The sequence below is a fragment of the Erpetoichthys calabaricus genome, chromosome 7, assembly GCF_900747795.2.
Source record: "Erpetoichthys calabaricus chromosome 7, fErpCal1.3, whole genome shotgun sequence".
Lineage (NCBI taxonomy): Eukaryota > Metazoa > Chordata > Cladistia > Polypteriformes > Polypteridae > Erpetoichthys > Erpetoichthys calabaricus.
In genome coordinates, this window is record NC_041400.2 from 18,177,852 (window position 1) to 18,189,796 (window position 11,945).

The 11,945-nt window shown below is 37.7% G+C and overlaps 1 protein-coding gene across 3 annotated transcripts in view; it reads right to left on the reverse strand.

The window, feature by feature from the left end:
* Positions 1-2,830: 2,830 nt before the first annotated feature.
* The window catches only part of tmem192 (transmembrane protein 192), a 59,414-nt gene continuing 50,299 nt past the window's right edge, over positions 2,831-11,945 (reverse strand). For all 3 annotated transcript variants that reach the window (XM_028805004.2, XM_051929840.1, XM_051929839.1), the window contains exon 6: positions 2,831-3,724. In XM_028805004.2, the coding sequence (XP_028660837.1) occupies positions 3,601-3,724 (124 nt within the window). In that variant the 3' untranslated portion in view covers positions 2,831-3,600. The remainder of the gene's footprint in view (positions 3,725-11,945) is intronic.

Genomic DNA, 11,945 nt, shown 5'->3' on the forward strand with positions numbered 1-11,945 from the left:
AGATGAATCGGCGGCGCGCGTGCTCTGCAGTGAAGCGGTGGCTGTTTTAGATCCAATTTCTGATTTGTATCAGCTGCTGTCAGGGCTGACTATGATAACCCTGAACAGGAAAAAGGGAGGGAAGGCATCACTCATTATAACTGGACTGGACAGGGATTGCGGCTCGGTGGCTAAATTACTCAACTGAAAACCACATGTTTGCAAGTTCAATGGCCATCACTGACTAACTGTACGACTCTAATTAACCACTAAAAGTAGAAATATGGGAAAAATTATATTATATACAGTAGTTGTGATCTGTAATTCTCTTCGGCTACATACATTTAAAGTACACAGTGCTGCTAAATCACATACAATGTGCTGGGATACCTTTAGGCCTGGGAAAATTAATTTGTCCATCAATTTAATTAGTTTCAGTGCTGGAAGAAGCTGGTGCCCAACTCTGTGATAAAAGGAATAAAGTTGGAATCAGTTCCAGATGTGATTACTAGTTCTTTCACCCAATTTTTTTTTTTAATGGTTTTTGTTCAAAGCTATTCGTGAGCTACAACCTATGAAGACCAAATACTCTGGTCGATGGAAAACCAGCTGGATTTAAACCCCAAGATTGCAGAAGTAGAATTCAAGCTGGGAAAAAAAAAACAGAATCTCAGTCCGGTTAGACGAGTTGTTTCTCGGGGTGTGATTATCTTCAACGTTCTCTTTTATTTTGAATATCACTTCTTCTGTAATTGTGCCAACATTAAACTGTAACAACTCCCAACCTTAATTAACAGCTTTGGATTCTCTGAAATAAAAAAAACAAAGAAACTGCCCCAGTATTCAACTTCCAGAACAAATATTTGTACTATGAACTAAATAAAGTGTTTATCTAATACTAAAAGAATAAACAATACTTTAGATTATCCATTAAAACATTTGATATCCACATGTAAATTGGACAGTCAGAAATGCTGGCACCCGAGTATTACCTTCACAGAATAGTAGCACTTCATGTGGATGATATAATTCTAGTTGTAATTCATTATACTTTGAAATTAAATTAGTAATTTATTATTTTGCTCTGTACTATCAGCTAACTTTGAGTTTTGGGAGGCTTGTAAGGAGGAACTTCACCTGCATATTTGACAGTCAGAAATGTTATCAACTGGGTATTACCTTCACAGAATAGTGGCAGTTCAGTTCAGTTCAGTTTCCCCTTGGGATTAATAAAGTATCTATCTATCTATCTGTTCATATGGTTGTTATAATTCTTGTCGTAACTCATCATATATCTACATTAAATGAATTAGTATTTTCTTATTTTGCTTTATACTATCAGCTAACTGAGTTTTGAGAGGCCTATAAGGAGGCACTTTACCTGTAAATTTGACAGTCAACTGGGTATTACCTTCACAGAATAATAATTTTTTTTTTAATAATTTTTTGCATTTATATAGCGCTTTTCTCACTACTCAAAGCGCTCAGCAATTGCAGGTTAAGGGCCTTGCTTAAGGGCCCAACAGAGCAGAGTTCCTATTGGCATTGACGGGATTCGAACCGGCAACCTTCCGATTGCCAGTGCAGATCTCTAGCCTCAGAGCCACCACTCCGCAGAATAGTGGCAGTTCATATGGTTGATATAATTCTAGTTGTAACTCAACATATTTCTACATCAATTGAGTTAGTATGCTATTATTTTACTTTGTACAATCAGCTAACTTTGAGTTTTGGGAAGACTGGAAGGAGGCAGTTTCATTTTTAGTGAATAGGATTCAGACCTCTCAAAACAGACAGCAATTACTTTTAAATAACCTGAAATGTTCAAAACAGGGCCAGCCAGCTCAATGGTTAGCTCTGTTGCTTCATCGAGTTTGGGTCCCTGGTATGAGTCCCTTGACTGGTCACTATCCACGTAATTATAATAATACATTTTATTTATATAGCGCCTTTTCCATGTAGCGTCGGCATGCTTGTTACGAGTGTGTGGGTTTTGCTCAGAGTTCTCCTGTTTTCCTTCCACACCCCCAAAGACGTGTAGATTTGATTAAATGGTAATTTCAGATTGGCCTCTGTGTGAAAGTGGGTGTGGGCGTGTATGCGAGTGGGCAGTGTGATGAGACTGGCACTGTGTCCAGGGTCGTATCCTGCCTGGTGTCCTGTGCTGTTGAGAAAATTCTTAAAAACACATATGAAAAATACAATACAGGTTCTGATATTCTTAACTTGTCCTGATAAATATTAAGAACAGGATAAAAAAACATGAAAGATCATATTTATAAGATCTGCCAGAGCTACCCCAATGAAACACCAACTAAGAGCAATACAACCTGGGTTGGTCTATAACAGATTTGCTTGATTTCATTGTTTTTTTTCCAGGCATTTCAACTTTTACAGAGCCTTTTATATGAACATGACAAGGAATTCAATAATACATAAAAACCTGTTTTGAGTATTGAAAATAAGACAACATCATAACTTACTCCCGATGCAGCATCAAAGCCCAAACTCAAACATATAACATAATATTTCTTTTTTTTTTAGTGCCATCTTTAATAAATTAGTTAAAGAATATATTTACAAAATAAATTCCAAACCATTACACAAATATGCATGTATGGAGATAACACAACTTTAAATGTAATTTCATTCCAAAACCAAAAAACACTTTTAGAAAACCTAAGCAATTTCCTAAAAGCAAATATAAAGCTTAAATAAAAAGAAATATTACACAAAGGAAAAAGGCAATTTCAGGGACCCCATAAATATTAATGAGTGAGACATGAAAAATACTCTGTGTCACTTAAAAGAAACACATTTATTGTGAAATTACACACTGACGCAAAAACGCTGATCTATAATAAAGAATGTTTAATGATATGGTTTGTATTATGATATTTGCAGCATTTTGACTTTTAAAAACCACCTCATTATGAAAACACTGGGGTGCATAGACCTCACACAAAGGGATCGGTTCCATTAATATTTTTACAAAGAAAAGCCCCCCCAAAAAGTCTATAAAAATATTATAAATTAAAACATTAATATACTATAAACAATAAGCTCAAGGATTTCCCTAATGAAACTATGAACATACCTTAGAAACAAAATGCATATACTGAATTCACAGTTCTTAAATTATGACCCTTTTTTTCCTTACCACCATAACACAGGTATAAATAGAAAAATCTTTAAACAGGTTTGACATTACTGCAAAATGGTCAAACATTTTAAATAATTTCAACTGACACAAGTAACATCATTCTACATGTACATACACATACAACAAAGAAAATTTCAAAAATTTCTAACAATTGTTTATAATAAGGAACAATGCCCACCCCAACCCTTAAACTGGCCATTTATAAAAAATCTTCATTATTTGGTAGAGGCTACCAAAACATACCATTTGGTGTGTACCAAATATTAATACCTCTCACATTAGAGCAAAATTAAATATATTTCCAGTATGAATAGGATTACAATTATATTTATAAATTAATTCAGCAATTAAGTAAATGAATCAGTTATGAAATTTGCTCAGTTTGATTTTAATGCATAACTAATATTAATTCCCAAAAAAGCACCGCTGTTTTTCCTGTTACATCAGCACTGGCGTTTTCAGTATCGTATTTGTTGGGCTGCTATGGAGAGAAGGCGCTTGCTAAGCAAAGTATTGTGCTGCTTTAGGTATTCAATCAAATCAGCTTGCTTCTCCACAACTTCTTCCAAGCTAGAGCTGTCTCTGCAAAAAAACAAAAGAGCGACAGGTTACAGAGCAAACATTTTCTCTGCTGCTATTAAACTGTCCTTGGTATTGAGCTCTCAGTGACACAGCAGTAGAAATAATTCTGCTCATGTGACACTTACACAGTAACAGGATAGATATCCCAGGTGTCACTAGCCAGGTTTCCATCCAAGGAGTTTTTGTGAAAAAATATTTAGCGCTTCAAATTTTTTTACCGATATAGCTGATGGAAATGCTAATTATCGATAAAATGTTGTACATGTCGACATAATATTTTTCCGTTTAACTTTAAATTCCATATCGATACTTCAGATGTCGCAAAAACTACATTGGAAACACTTTTTGTTGGAAAAAAGGGCTTTAACGCAAATAAATGTGTCACATTTTCATCACGTGCAATCAAAACGAGAATGGCGGAGCGGTTTGCATGGTCTGATGAACAGAGTTTTTTTTTTTTTGATTAAACGCCGTTATTTTGTATTAATTCAAATTTCAGTTTTAATTAAAAACCTTAAGGGAAGCAGGTTACAGTACTAATTCAGTTGTTATCGCACTGAGAAGAGATGTTGAAAGGTAGGCTCACCTGTACAGATCCGATGCTGCAAACACAGCTGCATCATGGGCACTTCCAGGAGTGCCAACGCAAATGTCTCGTAACATGCACCTGTCATCAACAAGGGCCTGGAGAACAATAGATGGCCACCCTTTGCGATTAATGTAATCGCGGTAGCCTTCTGTCGGGGGAAGAATAGGCACATGCGTGCCATCCAGCACACCATAAATCTGTGGCACAAGATGCACCAAGGAATTGCGGTATGCAATTTCATTGGCCTCCGCTACAGTCGGAAGTCTGATATAACGGCGCATTAATTTTTCTTTAATAGCGGTGCACACAGCATATACACATCGATGGACGGTAGTTTTACTAACCCCGAAAGTTTCTCCAACTACTCTATACTCGGCGCAGGTTGCCAGCTTGTAAAGGGCGATGGCAATCCGCTTTTGGGTTGGAACCGGTGGTCGGTGGCAACCTGTGATGAGCGCAACATCAGGACTGATGAATCCACACAACATCTCAAACGTCGGCCGTGTCATTCTAAAATGTTGCAGCCAGAGATTTTCTGTGAAGTGTCTCTCCACCACCTCCTCCCAGAAGGTCTTATTCCGTCGTCTCTCCCATACCCGTGGGTTTCGTCGCACTGGGGTACTTTCTTCGAGCTCTAGGGCTATCAGACAAGCAACTGCTTCATTCTGCTGTCGTCTTCGGATATTATGTACAATTCCAATTATTTGTGAAACTGAAATAACAGTAAGCTGGCAAATTTCAAAAAACTGTCTGAATAATCTCTCCATTTCTTTGTTTAGTGGAGGGGGTGTAATGTGGGAAACAAAAGGTAGATAATTTGCGACATACACAAAATTATGTATGGAAACGGCTCAAGGGCAGATTTTTTCCGCGATACAACAAAACTTATGCGACATGTCGTTTTTATGGGGGGGGGGGGGGGGGGGGGGGGGGGGGGGGGGATGTGACGTCATCACGCACACCATTTTATCGATAAAAAGCCAGTTTGATGGAAACAGGCTGGAGACAGCAAATTTCGCACATTTTTTTTTACGTATATTCTGTTTGTCGATAACAAAACGTCGCAAAAAACTGGATGGAAACTTAGCTACTGTCGACACTCATAAAATCCTAGCACTAATCAGTCCTACCTGGCAACACTACTCTTCTGTAAATCTTCAATGCGGATATACAAATAGTTGCACACAGAGAAGTATTATCTTTAAATGCTCTCCGAGTCAAAGTTATTGTGGCAGGGTGCCTGTGATGTACTGATATCAGCTTCTACCCAGTGCTGCTCAGCCCAAAGCTCCTTAGCATTCCGCCAGTTTAATCACTTAACATTTCTAAAAACCTGCTGGCCATGCTGTATTCACAGCATTTAAGATCTTCTGATACTAGTGTGGAGGGTCCCAATGAAAAAAAAATGCTCAGGTTTCACAAAATAGTAGTTCTGCATACAATAGAAGAGTCATAATGAGGTGTCAGAGCTTTAAACAAACGTAAATGTTTATGGGAAAAGCTTTGCTCATCATCTGATAAGAAGAACAGCCAAGGAAGGAAGTATGTATGTATGAGAGATGGGAAGCAAATTAAAAGAAAAAAGGGCTCACACTTCAACAGAAACTGTTCTGAAGGATTTACAATGCAAGCTTTTGCTTTGAAGGAATACCTGAGAGGTCAGGCATGGTAGCACAGAGCACAGTGTTGTAGCCTCACATTGACCTTTACTTATTTATTTGGCTGACACCTTTTTTTTCCCTCCAAGGTCGCTTACAACATTTGAGAGATACAATTGCTTACGCTTCTTTTATTTTTAGAACTGCAGCACAGGCAGGTGAAGAGACTTGTTCATGGCCACACAGCTGGAATTGAACTCACAACCTCAGGGTTTGACACTGTGCCACACAATAGTAGGATTTAAACCATTAAAGAAACTCTAGTTATCATTATTAGTAGGCTGATGCCTTTATCCAAGGCAGCATACAACATTTTAGAGAAATAATTGCTTACATTTTCTTTTTTCCAATTGGAGCACAGGCAGGTGAGGTGACTTATGCATGGTCAACCCAGTGTCAGTAGTGGGATTTGAACCCAAAATCACAGGGTTACCACATTAACAACTAGGCCACAATTCTTTGACGCTTTGTCTGATTGTGACGGGGTGCATTTGCCCATACTCTAGGGCTTATGGTTTAATGTCACAGCCCAAAGACATGTTTCTAGGTGACTAGAATATTGTAGTATATGAGTGCACGTACTGTAAATGTATGTGTGTGCCCAGCAGACTAATATCCTGTCTAGTGACAGTTTTTACCAGTTTGTCACAAATCCAAAATGAAAAAGTAGGTATGAAAATGGATGGACTTAATCATTTTAATTTTCTTTATTATTTCTTAAAAAGGTTATTGTACCTCACACTCAAGCTCTGTTACTCCAGCTTATTATTCTGATACAAGTACAATGAAAAACATAAACCAAATTAATATGTACATTTCAAGCTGCAATATCACATTCACAAATCTCAGAACAATAAAAAAATAAACAAGTCCTGTATTTTTATTTCTTATCCTCTTGCATACTTTTAACCTATAAAACAACATGTTTTTTTTGTAAAATTTCCCTGAAGTGCAAAACATCTACATATAAAATCAACAATACATATGCCACATAGAAATAAATTAATGGCAATGAGAAGCAGAATGCCACAATCCACCCACTCAGTCAGTTAGAAATTCTCAATTGAAAATAAAACTTTCAAAAACATGGAAAAAAACACTTTTAGTAAAAAATCATGCAAAACTTAAAAAATTGGCTCCATTATATGCATGACTGACATTCTGAACCTACTTAATCTTTCTCAGTATCGCCGAGAGCCAGAGCCTATCCTGGTAGCACTGCTTGCAAGGTGGGAAGCAGCTGTGGAAATGGGTGCCACTTCACTGCATGGTCCCTTCATACAAATATCCACCCTCACACATTGGCAATTTAAAATCATGCATTATTTCAACCATTAAGTCTTAAGGGACGTGGGAGGAAAACCCAGGTAGACACACAGACAGAATGGACAATGTTTAGATCAGGGTTTGAATGCTGGACATTGGATCTGTAAGAAAGCAGCACTTATCACTACGCTACTATGCAGCCCTACTAACGTTTCTTGACTTTTCTTTAATTAAAAACCCAAAGCACAAACTCGATGTGAGGAAAAAAAAACATTTCAAACTGGGTAAACGTCTCCATATTATCAGACACTAATTAACTTCTTGTATCATCTATTTTCTGATGGGATGTTAACTGTTTATCAGATGAATATTTATATTTAGTCTAGATGCTTATATATGTATGCATTTACATTACTGAGATCCAGGTCTTTACTGACCTCTTGGGCACAGTGTGTGTCTGCAGAGAGAGTGTCGACCTTGTCGAGAGGTTTACTTACCTCAGTAGTGACATTCATGTCTCTGGTGATTCTTCCTATGAAGTAAGTAGATGGATTGGGAGAGCAATTGGGGGTATGGGTCATGAGGTCGCCTGAAAGGGGGGTGTGGCGCTACTGATATCTATGCAAAAGGACAAAGGTCCAAGTCTTTAAAGTCCTGGTGCTTCCTGTCTTGTTATATGGTTGTGAGACATGGACACTATCCGGTGACCTGAGATGAAGACTGGACTCCTTCATGCGTGTCTCTTCAGAGAATCCTTGGGTACTGCTGGTTTGACTTTGTGTTGCTTACGGACTCCCAAATTAGGCACATTACCTGCATTGTGAGAGAGCATCAGTTACAGCACTATGGCCAAGTGGCACGTTTCCCCCGAGGGTGATCCGGCTTGTAGGATCCTCATTGTTGGGGACCCGAGTGGCTAGACCAGGCCAAGGGGTCGCCCACGTAACACCTGGTTGCGACAGATAGAGGGTCATTTCCGGAGAGTGGGATTGGACCGCGTGTCTGCCTGGGGGGTTGCCAGCCAGGATCCCAAGCTGTTTTGTCGTGTGGTGGTTACGGCAACATGCTGTACCAGTGCATGCTCTCCAACCTGACCTGTATTTATATTACATGCACATGTATTTATAGTATTTAGAATTTAATTAATTTCTTGTATCAGATATTTTCTATTGGGATGTTAGCTGCTGATCAGATGAATATTTATATTTCGTCTAGATGCTTATATATGTATGTATTTATATTACATTCAAACATCATGGGCACACATTTATAGTATTTAGAATTTAATTCATTTCTTGTATCAGATATTTTCTGATGGAATGTTGGCTGCTTATCAGATGAATGATTCTATTTAGTCTAGATACTATATATACAATAGGTATGCATTTATCCATCCATCCATCCATTTTCCAACCCGCTGAATCCGAACACAGGGTCACGGGGGTCTGCTGGAGCCAATCCCAGCCAACACAGGGCACAAGGCAGGAACCAATCCCGGGCAGGGTGCCAACCCACCGCAGGACACACACAAACACACCCACACACCAAGCACACACTAGGGCCAATTTAGAACCGCCAATCCACCTAACTGGCATGTCTTTGGACTGTGGGAGGAATCCGGAGCGCCCGGAGGAAACCCACGCAGACACGGGGAGAACATGCAAACTCCACGCAGGGAGGACCCGGGAAGCGAACCCGGGTCCCCAGGTCTCCCAACTGCGAGGCAGCAGCGCTACCCACTGCGCCACCGTGCCGCCCAGGTATGCATTTATATTACAAGAAAATGTGGACACACATTTATATTGATAACAATTTAATGGCAACAAACTGGGAATCCCCCAACTCTATAAATTCTGAGGATTTCTATCTGTGCTTGCCGTATTTTGATGTTGCCTATAATAAACAGCACTAAAGTGTATCCCAAAAAGCATTAGTACCTACTGAGAGGCTGACATCCAGAGATAAAGACCATGATTATAATATGCACACAAGCAGTAAAAAATAAGAAGCTCATTAAGAGAGAAAAGAAACAGAATTGCTCAGTTGAATGCAGAAGGTAGTTTGATGGGGGTGGGGGTTGTTTGGTGACTACGACCCAAAAGCTATACTGATCATGTTACTCCATTTACATGACTAACAAATCTGACAAGCAAGATTTTAAAAAAAAGTTGCCCACTTACTTTGATCTCTTTAGAAGAAAGAAGATAAGGACTTAACTACATTCTTGGATCCAATTACAATGTTTGCATGAAAAAGATTTTATTGACATAATTGTTTTCTAATCAGATTTCAGAGGAATTCATTTGCCGGCCAAACATCTAATGTGTACCACTAAACTCTTAACAGTGTCAGCTTCATAAGAAGCAAAACAAAAAAACTTTTTTTATATATAATTATAAAGACATTTAATTACATAGGTGAAATTAAGGTTGCATGATTTTTTTCCTTGTCACCTTCTTCCATCATGATATGCCTCACTTTGGTTTTGTGCATGCGGCTTTATATTAGGTAAGACTACATCACTTGCATTTCGGAATACTCAAGTCTGTAAATTTTTTACACAATGTATTAAGACTGGAAAATTAATGGCATTAAATTGGATGAAATAACACACCACATTTTACTGAGACTGAAGAAACAAATTAGTTTGGTCCATTTTACATCACACAAACTGCTCAATGATCATAATACGTTCCAATGTATTTTGTTTGAAACCCAATATCATTGGTCTGTCCAAGTCAAACTTATAATATGTGGACAGATGTTTGAATAAAGGTATTAACTGCATTAAGATGTTCCCATGGCTAAAACAGGCATTTGCGATTTACTATAATAAAAGTTATGCTGTATGGAAGTACAGTAGAGTGTGGTTAGTGCAGCTGCTTCACAGTTCCAAATTCCTACTTTAGGTTTATTTTCAGGCCTGATTACCATCTGTGTGAAATGTATGTGTTCTCCCTGTGTCCATGAAAGAGGATTCCAGGTACTCCAATTTGCTTCTACATTCTAATTAATTAGACAACTGAAAATTGACTTAGGGTGAGGATATTTCCACAATACTATGCTTTAATTTTAAAGGGCATTTTTAAATAAAAGCGATCTCCTTCTAAACTAAAGTTTTCATATAGTTTACAAAAGTACCTGTGTCCATACTTAAACAACCAAAAAAACATATGATGTAGACATTCATATATACTGGTCACGTGCGCAAAAGTAAAAAAAAAATGCTGGAAGGGACAGTAACGCTGTCGGACACAAGATTTATTGCAAAACTATAGCTACTGGTAAATTATTTGTATTCTGTGAATGTATGCAGCATTCAAACTCTACACAACACAATTTATATGCCTACAGATAGAACCACAACAAAAGACATTGGAATGCAAGTCTTGTGTGTCCGCTATGTTGGAATATGGTTTTCTTCCATGAAGGGTGACCAATCACGGAATGAGATGTTGTAATGAGCAGGATCCAATCAGGAAAGGGTAAAGTAATAAGCATGAATAAATCAAAGTGTCCATGGAGTCTGTGTTTTTAGAAGTCTTTTTTTCCACAACTTACAATGCAACGCTGAGCTAGCATTTCCAGAAGTATAAAAGACTCTCTTTTGGGGAGTTAAAAACAATGTGAATGAAAGATGAAAATGAAAGCTAATGTCTTCATTTTTAAATGAAAATGTAGATATATTATGACTAAGTGTGGATAGAGGAGCACTATATCTTTGGACTGATGTCAATTTTTAGTTAAAGGGTCCGTCTCACTACTTTGAATTTTACTTTGCACTTTAAGCTTGTTCTTATGGTTCAGGCAGAGGCTCCAAGGGAGAGAGTGGCCAGCTGACCATGAAGGATTGGATTTTTTTTTTTTTATATGAATCCTGAGCCTTGAGGTTTACATTTCCCCAATTTAAATAAATTAAATCATCCCACAGTTTTTTGATCTGTTCTTATTTTTTTTTTGCTTTTGACCCCTAGCAGAACTTCTCATATAATGTATTACTTTCATTTTTTTTATTAAGGCAGGTCACAGCTCTGAGGGAAAAAGAAAAAAGTTAATTTAGTAATACATGAATACTAACAATTTCCATTAATAACTTGAAGAATCCTCTTAAGAATATATCCACATATTGGAAAAAAAACAGTTCTGCAAGATAAAACTCAAAATGCTTTGCATTGAACTAAAGTCTACCTGCCTTATGCTGTATATTTGTTGAAAACGTTACCACTTACAACTACTACTTTGATCACTATTTATTTATGGTGTTACATTGTATTGCAAGCTAAGTTGTTTGTTTGTCTTCCAACACGCTTTACTTTTTTCCTGTTTACCGTATATACTAATGTATAAGCCGGGTCTTGAAACCCGAAAAATCGATCATAAAATCAGACCCTGACTTATACGCCCGTTCAAAAATGCACACTTAAATTTTTTTTTTTTTTACATCTTCTTGCATCCTCCAATCTCACAGCAGTTTATCAGACACATCAAAGTTTGTTGCAGCAGTGTAGTTACCAATTTCTTTCGCCACTTCAACAACTTTTAATTTAAAACCAACTTCATTTTTTCTTCTGATCGAACGCTCCATCGTAGATAAGGGATGCTCTTACAATAAAGGTGTATGAGGGTGTGAGATACAAAAAACACAAATCAGTGCAAACGTCGCTTGGGAATAGTTTGGATGTTACTATGTGGTCGCGTACGCACAATA